At 43.2% G+C, this 14,761-nt stretch overlaps 2 protein-coding genes across 4 annotated transcripts in view; one reads left to right on the top strand and one right to left on the bottom strand.

Annotated features, from left to right (window-relative positions):
* The window catches only part of poc1b (POC1 centriolar protein B), a 66,644-nt gene extending 66,478 nt beyond the window's left edge, over window positions 1-166 (bottom strand). Inside the window, exon 1 of the mRNA XM_012863679.3 lies at window positions 44-166. Within this exon, the coding sequence (XP_012719133.2) occupies window positions 44-58 (15 nt within the window). The 5' untranslated portion in view covers window positions 59-166. The remainder of the gene's footprint in view (window positions 1-43) is intronic.
* cep41 (centrosomal protein 41) lies at window positions 61-14,732 on the top strand. Of its 3 annotated transcripts, none has more exons than XM_021317068.2 (11): window positions 61-226; window positions 7,371-7,434; window positions 7,990-8,037; window positions 8,339-8,400; window positions 8,576-8,648; window positions 8,730-8,874; window positions 10,753-10,913; window positions 10,993-11,060; window positions 11,134-11,248; window positions 13,743-13,958; window positions 14,196-14,732. In XM_021317068.2, exons 1-11 carry the CDS (start codon window positions 86-88, stop codon window positions 14,312-14,314), a joined length of 1,212 nt encoding a protein of 403 aa, XP_021172743.2. In that variant the 5' UTR covers window positions 61-85; the 3' UTR covers window positions 14,315-14,732. The 3 variants fall into 3 exon arrangements, with proteins under 3 accessions (XP_021172743.2, XP_012719083.2, XP_021172744.2); XM_012863629.3 differs by lacking the exon at window positions 61-226 and adding an exon at window positions 6,952-7,094; XM_021317069.2 differs by lacking the exon at window positions 61-226 and adding an exon at window positions 7,129-7,216.
* Window positions 14,733-14,761: the final 29 nt, after the last annotated feature.

Genomic DNA, 14,761 nt, shown 5'->3' with positions numbered 1-14,761 from the left:
ATCTCTCCAAGCTGACAGAACGCATTCAAACATACACACTCACCAGAACAGATGCCATTATGGCCGAGGACCGAGCCAGCGGACGATGCTATGTGGGGATTTGAACAGCCCCGCTGCGCGGCTCCTCCATGACAGCGCCCCAAAGACCGCCCCAGACCTGACAAGTCGAGCTCAGAGGCGGCTCAACGCGATGCTTTCGACGGAGCCTGCAGGAATCCGCGTACAGGTACACCAGAATGTAAATATCCCAGATCCCAGAGCCCAATTCGAAGCAAACGCCAACTTTTATTCCGAGTTTGTGGGGGAAAGATGCCTTCGCGGTATCTGTGACAAAGTGGGAAATTTCTGTGTCCGAGCAAAAAAAGTGTAAGGCGCAAAAATAAAGTCATAATTTTCACTTAAAACTACTGTAACAGCTGCTGTGTGGTCAAGTACTTGTTTTGATGTCTTCAATTAACTGTTGGATTAGTTATTTCAAAAGAGTTGTTCGAAAAACGGGTGTCTAATATTTTTTATCTCTAGCAGTTATTTTGGTTACCACAAAAAATTATCTACTGTTACTCATCAAAAAATATATGAATTAAAAACGGCATTCTAACTGAGGAAAATCTTAGGTCATTTTACTCCCTTCTAACTAGTTTTGGGTCCTTTGGTTGCGATAGCTTCAATGAGACACTTTGGGAAGTTTTCCCTGCACACCTTCTCTGCTGTGATGTGTTTGAGGGGCTTCTTACATATTTAAGATGTTTAATGTTCATCACCCATACCAAATCGGTAAGCTCAAGATCTGAGCTTTGACTGAGCCCGGGACTTTCCATTTCATCGCTCTCAGCTGGTCCTTGGTGGATTGACTGGTAAGTCAATGTGATGCTGCTGCTTTATTTGTTTTATTTTATTTTTTGCAGATGGTCTTAAGTTTTCCTTAAATCCCCTTTGATACGTGGTAAAATTCATGGTCATGTCATGACCTTCATCCCTAAACTGTAACACTTTGTAGTTTCATGCTTCTCATGTGGTATGATACATTTTTATGCAATACTGTTTTGGTTTATGCTAAACGTGTCCTCCGATTTAGACTCATCTGTCCAAGGAACATTACTCCAGAAGTACTGTTTTTTGCGCACACTCTCTCCGGCAAACTTTAGTCTTTACTTTCAGTTCTTTCAATTTTATTAATGATGTTGACTTTCACCTCAGCAGTCAGGAGCAAACTTGACTAAATGTGTGACTAACTACATTCTTAAGTGAACCTGATGTGAAATTCCCCAGTCCAACTGTAACCATTTTAAGTCCAAATAAATGTGGGGGTGCCCTAAGTTCTTTCACACCAGAAAACAAAGTTTTCTTATTGAACTTTAAATAAAAATATCAAAGGTATTTTCTTCTGTTTTTATTGTTTATATTACTTGAATCTTGATAGATAGATAGATAGATAGATAGATAGATAGATAGATAGATAGATAGATAGATAGATAGATAGATAGATCTATGAAGATTCATCTTCATATCTTCCTGTCAGTTAATTTTAATTTTAGTTTATGTTTATTAAACAATGCCGATTTTGACACAATGACCTAATTAAACCATATGGTTTATTTACTCTGAGTTTGTTTGTGACTGCTTTACAAGAGGCTGATGTATTCTGGTTGATGTTTCCAGCTAATAGAACAAAGCAAAGTAACCTTTATATGGTTGTTTAGTTCTTTCTTACAGGCCACCTCTTTCAAACCTCCTGGAGACACAGTTGTGATCAACATGATTAGGGAATTCCAGAGGACATCACCTGAGCATCGTCAACCGTTCAGCAGAGACAGTGGACCGCATTAAGTTTTGATCGAAGGTCAGGACTCGCTGCTGCTGTTTCACCTGCCTTAAGAACTCCACCAAGCACATGAAAAAAAAAAGCCCAGCAGAGACGGAACTTTCTGAGGAAACTGAAACAAACATCCCCACCACACCACCATCTTCACAATGTTCCACGGGGCTGTGGTTGAGTGCGTTGATATAGCACTGCATGAGCATGCAGAGTCAGTGAGGGGAAAACTGGACTGTCCTTACCCTTTCCTCAGGATTTTAAATCCTGAATATTGTCAGAGAACTCAGTCTCCGCATGAACGTTTTGTACTGTTGCCATAACGATAACGTAAAAAGCAGAACCTCCAGACTGCTGCATAGCATCCTGCCTGAAGCTGTTTGCACCATTTTTCTGTTTTCATCTATTTTGTGTTTTTATGTGTTTGCATTTATCTACTAATTATTTTTTCCCACACAAATCTGTTGAAGATCCAGAACTATGGAGAGAATTTTGTCTCTAAAACATTTGAATAAATATAAAAAAGATTTGAATAAATATAAAAGGATATATATACATATACATACATTTATAAATATCCAAGTACAAAATACAAATGTAAAAATGTGACATAAAAATAAATAAACAAAATACAAATATAAAAATGTGACATACAAATAAATAAACAAATTTATACAAATAAACGTGTCTTTGTAAATATATTTTCGAGATTTGAAAATAAATATGCTTGACTTTGTATGTGGAATCTGCATTTGTGAATCTCCGTTTTGCATTTGTGAATCTCCGTTTTGCTTTCATGTCGATGACGTAATTTTGAGACATTCCTACTGCAGACCTAGATCCAAATATAAATGCCACTAGATTTGAATGCGAAGACACCCTCCACTGAACAACCAGCAGATGGCAGTGTTGTGCAGCCACAGCTAGTCTGGCAGAGCGGTCTCGTGACACGTCATCAGCCTCAGCCCGCTTGCCCAGAATGCACCGCGGCCGCAGCTTGATTCCAGACAGCGCAAACAGAGCTCACAGCGGTAAGTTAAAAATTCCCTTTTCTGCTGCTGTTGTTCTTCAAAAGTACGTTTTCAGATCGGCTGAAGCGAGAACATTATACTTTTAATCTTCCCTATGTGGCCTGTTTACAGAGTTAGTGCGTAAGTTTAATAAAAAGTCCGACGTTGAGCGGAGCAGAGAGACCCGCAGACCTCCGAGGAAAACCGCAGCCAGGGCTGATGTTAGACCGTTTTTAGGACAATTCTGTCGGCCAACTAGTGTGCGTAGAACCGCTGGTTCTGGTTTATTTGTCTTGTGTTTATCTGACTGACGTGTGTTGCTTTATTAACTCAATACTTGCTCACCCATCTATTGCCAACTGGTAGGCATTTTAAGATTGACAGCCTATTTCCTACTTTTATCTTTAAATATTGAAGATGGTATTAAACACATGATCAGGTTGAAATTGTTACTATTTTTCTATAAATAATTAAAATGAAAACCCAATTTTAACATTAGTAACAGTATGGTTAAGCTACTTTATTGCACCTCCTGACCTTCACAGCATTGATTTAGAGAAAGGAAAAAAAGAAAGGAAAAAAAAAATTTTTTATGTCTGCCCACCTTTACAGTGATTAATCTATAAATTATGTGCAGTTAGTTCAGCCCATTTTTGAAATGGGGGTTTTTCCGTGCCTGAAATGGTAAAAATACCAGAGAAGGGAAGCCATTTGTTACATTTACTATACATTTTACCTTTTCTTTCTTGAGAACTATAATAATCTGCATGTTAAACAGGTATAGTTTTATGCATAGAAAAGGTGACAAAAAACAATTATGGTAACATTTGGCATTTTTTATTTACAGGAAGAAACAGAAACAAAATATGTGAGGATAAACACCTCTGTGCCAATCCTCCAAATATTTTTCATGAAGGGGACCTGAAACCAGCCGTCAGGCTCAACAGGTCCACCATCGTCCTCCTCCTTCAGCTGCTGCCCATCAGAAGGTCCATGAATGGCCACAGGAGATAGAGGTGCTGGTGACCCTCTGCTGGCTGCCCTGTGGTGCATCCTATAGGGAAACAGCTTGCCAGTAAGATCTCTTACCTTCTTGTCCTTAAATAGAGCCAGCAATGACACACAATTGATACATAGATTATATTAATTGGATAGAAGATTAAGACATATCAGCATATTACCTAAATTACAAATTATTTTATATTTGGTACAGGTCAAGTGGAGGCACGCTACAACAGGCACCACGCCAAGGCTGATAAACATCATTGAGCGTGTTTTTGGTGGTCTGAAGACACGGTGGCGTTCCATCTTCTTCAGGGTGCTGGAGGTCCGCCCGACGTTTGCCCCAAAAGTAATCGCCGCCTGCTGCATCCTCCACAATATCAGTATAGCAGCAGGTGACCAGCTGGACGTGGAGGATGAGGAGGTTGATCCAGAGGAGCACGACCAACCTGGCTGCATCAGTTCTAGTCATGTACACATGCTGGTTCATCTCATTGTTTTCACTACCTGTAAAAATAAATTAAATAATCAGTAAATTAATTTCCATTCCAACTATTTTTAATTCTAAGTTTATAGGCGTTGTCTATTTGTATAAGATCTTAATAGGAGTTATTTCTTTGTTTTAAACCATGTTAGTAACTGTTAATCATTTGTTGAATATATTACACCTTCATTCTGTTCCAAAGATAAAATAAATGTCTGTTATTTTCATATACTATTATTACTATTGTTTTCTTTCCCTCTTTCTCCTCTCAATTATTCGTGTCCTGACTCAGAAGAAACTCACTTAGATAGGAAAAACATTTATAGGTTTTATTTATTTATTAATAGGGCTGTCAAAATAACGCGTTAATTTCGATTAATTTAAAAAAAAAATAACGCAAATTAATCGTATAGGGTAGTTCACTGCTATTGTTTTCATCCGGGTTTTTCCGTGCCTATGCGCCGGACTGGGAGGTAGAAAAGGCGAGCACAGCGGCAGACGCAAACACGGCAAACAACGAGTTCTCGACGTATTTTTCTTGACTACCTCCCGATCAGGAATCGGACGGTCGGTTGAAAATCAAACATGTTTGAAATTCAGTCGGCCGTCGTGAGGTTTTCGTGAGCGCATCCTGCTGTTCAAGCAGAGCTACGAGGGGCCGCCCTCCCCTCCTCTCCCTCCCCGAAAGGGGAGGGAGGGGAGCGGGCGTCCCCGAAGCGACCTCCGCGGGGCCCGGACGTCGGCTCGCGGGGGGGTTGGGGAGGGCGAGCGTTCTGGTCCGCGCGTAGCGCTGGCCGTCTGTTTCCGTACGCCTCCGCTCGCGGGGGGCGGGCGGTCTGCTGTGCCGCGCGGCCGCCGGGGCGTCTTTCCTCTCCCCCCTCCGTTCCCCCCGACACCCGGTGCCTCCCGTGCGCCGGCGGGTACTACCCAACTCTCCCCCCTCTTCCGGAGGGGGCACGACACTCCGGTCGCGTCCGAGCGTCGCGCCGTACAGTGAACACAGATCTTGAGCGGTGAACTTTTAAACCCCGCGGTTCCGTCACACAGTTTGAGATGTATATAAGTACCACGACTGAAAAACTCATACAGTGTATGCCAGGCTTTATTCACCCGTTTTGTCACGGTGTTTGGCGAGAACAGTCCTGCTTTTTCCTACCGGCGTAACCCGGAAGTAGCGCGGACGTCACTTTACTGTTGTAAAGTGTTGATATTGAGGGGAGTGTTCATTTATTTCCATTGTGTCCCCTACATTACTGTGTGCCACATATGCCACAACGACACATGTTAAAACGTCTGAAGGCATGGAATGTGAATAAGAGTTTTTGAACTTTAATGTATCTAATACTGATTATTAATTTAATCATTTGAATTTAAATATTTAAAATACTTTCACAGCAAAAATTATATGCAATTAATTTAGATTCATTAATTACAGAGTATGTAATTAGATTATTTTTTTAATCGATTGACAGCCCTATTTATTAATTTTATATGCTGCAATTTATTCCAGCAAGTATTGAGTTAATAAAGCAACACACGTCAGTCAGATAAACACAAGACAAATAAACCAGAACCAGCGGTTCTACGCACACTAGTTGGCCGACAGAATTGTCCTAAAAACGGTCTAACATCAGCCCTGGCTGCGGTTTTCCTCGGAGGTCTGCGGGTCTCTCTGCTCCGCTCAACGTCGGACTTTTTATTAAACTTACGCACTAACTCTGTAAACAGGCCACATAGGGAAGCTTAAAAGTATAATGTTCTCGCCTCAGCCGATCTGAAAACGTACTTTTGAAGAACAACAGCAGCAGAAAAGGGAATTTTTAACTTACCGCTGTGAGCTCTGTTTGCGCTGTCTGGAATCAAGCTGCGGCCGCGGTGCATTCTGGGCATGCGGGCTGAGGCTGATGACGTGTCACGAGCACACGAGACCGCTCTGCCAGACTAGCTGTGGCTGCACAACACTGCCATCTGCTGGTTGTTCAGTGGAGGGTGTCTTCGCATTCAAATCTAGTGGCATTTATATTTGGATCTAGGTTTGCAGTAGGAATGTCTCAAAATTACGTCATCGACATTAAAGCGAAACGGAGATTCACAAATGCAAAAAGCAGATTCACAAATGCAAAACGGAGATTCACAAATGCAGATTCCACATACAAAGTCAAGCATATTTATTTTCAAATCTCGAAAATATATTTACAAAGACACGTTTATTTATATAAAATTGTTTATTTATTTGTATGTCACATTTTTATATTTGTATTTTGTTTATTTATTTGTATGTCACATTTTTACATTTGTATTTTGTACTTGGATATTTATAAATGTATGTATATGTATATATATCCTTTTATATTTATTCAAATCTTTTTTATATTTATTCAAATCTTTTAGAGACAAAATGCTCTCCATACAGAACACTGTCTCAGTTTAATGTTTTCTGTTAGACAGACAATACATTTGGTTTGATCAATGAAGCCGAAACTGTAAAATCAATGAACTCTTTATGAAACTTTTAATTCCACGTAAACAGTAATTTATGTGTAAAACCACAGAGCTTTAAAGACCGAGGCTACTTGAATGCCGCACGTCACCAAAGTGGAGCGTCACTCGTTGCTTAGCAACTGGTCGGACAGCTAGAGCGAAGGAAACGATGCAGATTCGGCTTCTGTGATTGGCTTCTGGAAAGGCAGCAGCGAATCAACGTTGGCTTTACTAAAGGAGGAAGCTGCTGCTTGGTGTTTCGGTTCAAAATATGTCGCAGAGTCGGAGCATCGGCAAAGATGAGGTAAAGTCAGAAAATACGAAATTACGGGCCGTTTGATTCAATAAACAAACATAGACCTCGCATTTAAATCCCGCAAATCTAGAGCAGGAAGAAATAACGTAGCTAAGCGACCATGCTAACAGGTTAGCCAGCTTATGTTTCCATATCAACGGTGGCCGCCACCGTTTTAGCTTATTAACATTTCATGGACTTCTGGATTCTCCTCGAAAGTGCTCTAATGCTATGATTCGCGGTTAAGCTAAGCCAATAAACAGCTCACGTCTTTCCTTCGTGCAGTACATGAAGAAAAGGATCCCCAGAAATGCGAAGTATGATCACGTCAAAACAAGGCTGGACACAGGTACGTTGGTCACCTTCTCCGGTGTGTAAAACATGTCAGCGCTGTGTGATCGGGCCTCTCCTCGGGATGCTGTGCCCGCCTCAACATGGAGGGGGAGAGACGTGGTGCAGCCGATCCTCAGCCTCCGGTAGATTCCTAGTTTGGCATCTGTCTCATAAACAAAATGTGCATTTTTTTTTTCCTTTTTACTCAACAGCAGCTTAATTGGCATGCTGTGCAGAGAAAAAATTACAACGAAATGTTTTTCAACAGATTTTTATAACTTAACTCAACTGAATCCATTCTGCTTTTTAGTAAACATGAACAAAGTCAAATTGACAAACCTTTAGCAACAATAACTCGACGTGGCTGACTTAACCAGTTGTTGCTGTTCGGCTCTGTTAGGACCCCACCACAGCATTCCAACATGTTAGTCCCGGCCTTTGACTGGGCCATTGTCAAACCCTGATTCTTTTCTTTTTAAAGCATCTTTGTGAGATTTGGCGTTGTATTTGGGGTCGCTGTTGTTTTAATCAAGCCAGTTTATTCTCTAAATGATGCTGTTGTCACCTTCAGGATCCAGCAAAACAAAGTACATGGAAAGGCTGGAGGAGATTAGAAAAAGTAAGAAATTATCTTTTTTTTTTTTTTTTTTTTTTTTTTTTTGCAAAGCTCATACAAATTAAAAAAAAAAAAATCAAGAACAAAAGAAGTTGTAACATGTTTTTTTTTTTTTTTGTTTTTTCCTTCCTTGTTTTTCTGTAATGTTTTCTGCCTGGTTTAAAGATACAGAATTATTATTTCTAGTATTGTACTATCACGGCACCTGTCGTCGTGGCTATTTTAAAGCTGGGTCTTTCTAACTTATTAGACTCATAGTTGTGTTATGTGTCTCTTTCTGTTTTCTTTCTCTCCTCTTTTTAAGACTACAGGTATAAAAAAGGCGAAATCTTCAAACGCTTGAAGGTGACAACGTTTGCGCAGCTGGTAAGCGTCCGTGTTTGAATCCCTGCAGTGGAGCGTCGGTCTGCGACAGCTGAGCCGGCTGCGTACCAACTCAGAGAAGGCCGTTGGTTTATTTATTTATTTTTGTCAGGCGATTGAATGAGGTCTTCTTCCCTCTTCGCCCTGTGGGTATCATTCTTTGTGTTTTCCCGCCCAGGTTCTTCAGGTGGCTTCGGTTTCAGACAGTAGTCAAAGCGAGGCTGATGACGAGTCACCCAACACCCAACAGGGTAACGTTTTCGGGTCAACGGCACCTGTGTAGAGGCCTTTTGCTCAATAACAGCTGTGTGATCTTTCAACCTGCTTTGCAGACGGCCTGTCAATCATCTCGGAGGCAGAGCTGGAGGCTGAGTCTGAGCGCGTCAACGGCTCGCCGCTGGAGCTGCCTCTGTCACACCGAGAGGATGCAGGAGACTGCAAGGATTCCTGCCAGACGGCCAGGTCAACACTCCTCAGGTAACAGGCAGCCTTATGGAGGCTCTAAGCCGTATTTCATATCTGGGGCGGCTGTGGTTGTCAGTCCTGGGCTGATGTTAGGCTTGTCGTTCATAGACAAGTGTCCCAGCGGGCCAGTAGTGGCACCGAACCCTCATATAGAAGGTGGCAGATTTAATCTCTGAACTAAACTTTGTTCCATTTGCCTTTAAAATAAGGTTTTAATTTAGTAAACGATAGTAATTATGTCGGTTACTGAAAATGGCTTAGAAAACAAATTGAACACATATAGACAGAGCGAAGTCCTATCGTGCACCTGTGAGCTGCTTCTGTGGTTGAGGTAGATCAGTTCTCACGGCGGCTGGTTCAACTGGATTCTGGTTCTAGGTGTCAGAGTAAATGGGGGGGGGGGAGATATGCACTCAGAAAACAGAAAACAATGCACCGTTTTTTTCTTTACTTCCCAAAAAGTTGTTAAATTATGTCGGTCTGTGGAACAAAATCTACAAAATACAGGAGGTTAAAACTTTTGGCCGTAACATGACAAACTGTGAAAACGTTCAAGGAGTACTGATACGTTGTGCAAGATCGGGTTTTGTCTTCTTGGAACTGCTAAAGCCGTATTAGCAGGTTGTACCTGGACCCTCAACATCAAGCATCTGCTGCTGTCTGGTACTGGCCTGTGAGTCAGTGGAGTCTGCTAATCACAGCTGCTTGATGTGGAGTAGTTGGTACACCTCATTGCATCACTATTTTTATGGACATTTTAATGAAAATACATTTTATGTTTGGGGGAAAAGAGGAGGAAAAAGTCCTTCTGGCATCTAAGTGGGCAAACGTGGCTGTAAAATCAAAATATTCAAAATTACACAGCCCCCCCCTCAACTGAACCTGTCAGAGCCATCATGCAACCAACAGCTACCTTAACCACAGGTACGCCTGTAACCCTACACCGTGTTCGCAGCACGACGCCGCAGGCTGGAGCTTTTCTGTCCCGTAGAGACCATCTCCTCCCAACAACCCCCCCACCCCCACCCCCTCAGTGGACTGCCTCAGTCTCTTCTCAGAAGCTGGTCTTTCTCACCAGAACGAGCGTCTCAGGAGTGTAACTCCATCTGACACCTCTGAGGTGGCGACAGACGGGCCGTTGTCTGTCGGTGGAGCTCTCAGGTCAGCGTCACCATGTGGGAGAACAGATGGAGACAGACAGTAGGGCAGTTCAGGGGGGTAAAGGTACACTGGGGAGGGGGGGGGGGGATATTTAATGTACTGACTGACTTTTTAAACAGGAAGTTTTAGAAGGTACAAGAACCCAAACCTGTGCACTCTAAACAGTGCCCTCTGGTGGCCACATTTTACACAGGAAGCAGAATGTTGAAGAAAAGACAAAGATTTTACCTTTTTAATCTGAGTTTCTCTGGTGCTGCCACTAAATTGTCCAGTAAATACCTGCCTTGTGTTGATGATTGTGAGGAACGATGCTCAAATGGAAAATAAGAACCTTTGTTTTACATCAACTTGAACTTTTCCAGCTTTCTGTGACATTACTGCTACAACTGTCCGTCTCTTTCAGTAGGATTTTATGTGATAGACCAACACACAGTGGATCATAACTGCGAAGTGAATAGAAAAATATAGCTGTAGGTCAGTCAGATAACATGGAGCGGTTATGGGAATGTCTTTTTTACTGCCGCGCATTCCCAGGTGGGTTTATGTCTGGACCGTACTAACACCTGAATATGCACCGTGTTTTGTTGGTCTGTCTCAGAAAATCCCGAGAAAATATGTAAAGCTTTTTAGTTACAACGCATTAAAAAGGCAAAAGGTTTTCACGGCGGGAATAGTTTTGCAGAGAGGCGTGAGCGTGAAACAGCCTCTGACTGCGCGGTCTGCTCTCAGCGTCATCAGTGGTGTCGGGGAGCTGAACATGGAGGACGGTCAGAAGGCGGCAGAGCCTGAGCCCAGCCCCACGCCTGCTGACGCGCCCTACCCAGAATGCCCCTACCTGCTGCTGGATGTGCGCGACCGCGACCAGTACGACTGCTGCCACATCATCGGCGGTAGGTGGCGGGCGGCGATGCGCTCCGTTTGTGGAGCTTTTTTCTGACGCTCACTTTCCTCCATCTGTCTTTCCTACAGCTCACAGCTTTCCCGTGGCCATGCTGTCCCGAACCATGAACCCTTACACCAAAGAAGTGCTGGAATATGTATCCTTCTACAACAACAGCACATTTTAATGTCGCCTGGTATTTCCATTTGACACCCTAACGGAGTGTGTAGAAAAACGCTCTGGGGAAGATCATCATTGTGTACGATGAAGATGAGAGAATCGCCAGCCTGGCAGCTACCACCATGTGTGAGCGGGGATTTGAGAATCTCTTTATGCTCTGTGGGGGTAAGATCTGGCAACTTTAGTTTTTCCCCAAACTTTGTCTCACAATCACTGATGACCTCTGAACCTGTTATTTGCTCTTAGGCTGATAATCTGTTCCTGTTTAGCTCAGACGATGAAAACTTAAGCTACGTTCACACTGCAGGTCTTAATGCTCAATTCCGATTTCTTTGTGAAATCGGATTTTTTTGCGTGGTCGTTCACATTTCCAAATATATGCGACTTGTATGTGATCTCCTTTGTGAATGCGTTCAACCTAAGTGTCCCACATGCGCACTCGAGGACGCGATGACGTCACACGTAGCAAGCGTCCTCAGTGTTAAGTAAACATGGATTATAATTCTGGCGCGCATTTTGTAGTCATTAATTTATTTTCTAATCAGAGCTTTCCGTCCACTGACTGCTCTTCTCATTGTAGTCCGCTATGGGTGTCGTTTTTCTTCCTGCTTCTGCATAGCAGGACGCAGAATAGTGACGTTTGTCGAGTATCGTGACGTACAGGTCGGATAAATGCGACCCGGCCGTACAGACACAGGTCGCATTTGAAAAGATCAGATACGTATCGGATTCAGGACCACATGTCCAAGCGGCCTGGGTCGCATTTGAAAAAATCCGATCAGAGTTGTTCAGACTGTCATAAAAAGATCAGATCCGAGTCGCATATGGGCAAAAAAATCGTAATTGGATCACTTCAGGCTGCAGTGTGAACGTAGCCTTAGTGAATCGCTGCTTTAAGCTTCCGTTTACTGTAACTAAGTTTTAAAAGTACACAAAACCAGATAGAAGCATAGAGACTCTGTGTGGAACTTTAGGCCAGCTGATGACCAGACTGCAGGCTATCTGAGACTTTATGGAAATGTACAAATGCTTTTTAGAGCTGGTGTGAATGTACAGTCGCTCTGCAGCCGCGTTAAAACGTCAAGGTTTTGGGATGTAAGAAATGAGGCTACAACAAAGAACTAGAAAACGTTTTCTTCCTTTAACGTCACATATATGCTTTAATATGAAGGGATTAAAAAAACTAAGAGGAAATGGATGAGAATTAAGAGGTGCATTGTTTTGGTTGCATAGGTGTACTCTCAGAACCGTCACTAAATGCTTTGCTTAAAGGACCTTTTGATTAAATTTCAGCGTGCGGTCTTCTTCTTCAGGTGGCTGCAGCTTAACATCGGTATTTTTTCCCCTCTGCCTTGTTAAACATTTGGTAACTCACCGGATTTTGAGGCCAGGTCTTGTCCTCAGCCCTTTAAAGGTGACTAGGCGCAGATTTAGCTCTGGGTTTTGACCACGCCTTTCAAAACCAGAACATTCTGGTGACGATGACGCTATTGTTTTTAACTGGGATGGATGATTGGACTCTTTTGATGCGGAAACATGAAGTCCTTTTTTATCATCCAGCTCTCTTCCAGCCATCTGAGGGTTTCAGCCTAAATTTAGCTGCTATTTTGTACTAGTTGCAATTTTCTGCAGTGTTGAAACACCCTCATCCGTCTGAAGGCAGGTTATCCCAGAGCATGATGCCGCTACCACCATGTTTCACTATAAGTACGGCGCTCTTTCAGTGATGTGCTGATGGAGTATTTTGCTCTGCTTGAACCGTGGCTCAAATCATCCGCTTTAGTTGGGAGACCAAAGCACGTTCTCCCGCAAGGCGTCTGGGGATTTTGGTCAGGCAGGCCTGGAGCTTTTCTTTTGGAGGAAAACGATATCCTTTTGTGCAGCCGTACGCAGGTCATACCTGAGGAGGAGACTGGGGATTATTGTCACACGGAGAACAGAACCAGTACCCACTGGAAGTTCCTGTAGCAGCTCAGAAAGCTTCAGGCTCTGTACGGTCCCTGTTGTCCACATTTCCCAGTTTATAGCTGTCTTCACTGAACAGTATACAATGCTGGTGCCTTTTGTTCAGTGAGCTCCTTTTGATCCTTTGTGACCTTTTTACAAACAATAGCTAAAGGTGGGATTTAGTCTGTAGATTTAGAAGAAATAAACATCTTTCTGATAATGCTTATTGTTACCAATTTGGGCCATTTACACATTCTACTGAAGACTTTTTGTGTTTTATCGTCAAGATGAAGTCAGCGCGTCGTTTTTTTTTTTTTTTGCACATTTTGTCTCCGAACCCTGAGTTTGCGAAAACCGCTTTTCAGGAAATGATCAAGCGGTTCTCTCAGCCCAGCAGAAGCACGTTTACTCAAGGGAAGCCTTGTCAGAGGGGAGGATCATGTAGCCAGAAAGATGTTGACTGTTCATGAGATCTAGAAAGCACAATCCATCAGTGCCAGGCTGCCAGGACCTTAGTGAAAGAGACCTAAACATCAAGACTTACAGGGCAGAGCGAGTTATCGCCGCACCATCTCGTGTGATGTCACACAGCTCTCTTGCGTGACAGCGCGCGGTTTGACCAATAGCCAGCAGCTGTTTCTCAAGTTCCTATTTTTAAATCGGCAATGTTCATCATCAACAGCCACAACCTTTCTCTGTCTTCCTCTCCAAGGTCTCAAGGTGATCGGGCAGAAATTTCCGAGCGGAATGACGACGGGCTGCCTCCCATCGTCGTGCCGGTCCTCTCCCACTTCATCCAAGGGCGGGAAAGGCCCTGCGGCCCAGCAGGCGGCGCCGGCCGCAGAGCAGCGCTGGAGGTTCACATGGGATGAGCTGGAGAAGATCCAGGAGCAGCTGGATGAGATATTCATCCCCAGTTACCCACACAGTGAGAGTTAACCCAGTCAGAAACTAAAAAGCCTGAGTATGATTAGAGATGGGCGAGCGTTTAAAAGACTTCGCCTCTCCGGTAAACTAAGAATATCTTGTGCGGCGTTTCAGTTAATTTGGATCAGCTTAACGGCGTCAGTAATGGCCGGATAAAAATGAGCTTTTGCATTTCTGTTTTCACCAAAATGTCTCCTTTTCCTCTTCTTATTCTTTGTCTCCTGCGCGTATCACGCAGGTCAGCTCTCCAGTCGCACGGCATCCAGCAGCAGCCGGTCGACAGCCTCCGGTCGTCAGAGTTCCTCCACATCTGGCAGAAATGGATCCAGAGCCCCGAGCAGCAGACCCTGGAAATAAGCCCCAGCCGCCGTCCCCCAACAACACGTACCTCCATCAGAAAGCCTCCTGACTGTCTGCAGCTTGAAACTGGGGACAGCTGCTCCAGATGTTGCTGTGTCTTCACCACCATTGGTCATTGCATGATTGTATTGTAATGTATGATTGAAAATAAATTTGCCTTTTCACTGTTTTTTTTTGGAACAAACCATGCAAGGATAAGTGAGAATCAGCTAAGTTGAATCAGGGTATTGAGATATAGACAAATGATGAAATTGGCAGTGAAAATGTAGCCAAACTGTTTTTTTTTTACCTGTTTAAATGACTAATCTACATTTCAGTTTTTGCACAGTACCTGATCGGTGGACACGCATGTTTGCACTCTAACTTTAACCTGCAAAGCTTTTAACTTTAGCTTTGCCCCTGACTGATTCAGATTTGGCCTGAAGAAATGCTGTGAATTGCTGT

The sequence above is a fragment of the Fundulus heteroclitus genome, chromosome 2 (assembly GCF_011125445.2).
Source record: "Fundulus heteroclitus isolate FHET01 chromosome 2, MU-UCD_Fhet_4.1, whole genome shotgun sequence".
NCBI classification, from domain to species: Eukaryota; Metazoa; Chordata; class Actinopteri; order Cyprinodontiformes; family Fundulidae; genus Fundulus; species Fundulus heteroclitus.
The sequence above is the reverse complement of the archived record's forward strand: the minus strand, read 5'-3'. Positions and strand labels throughout refer to the sequence as shown.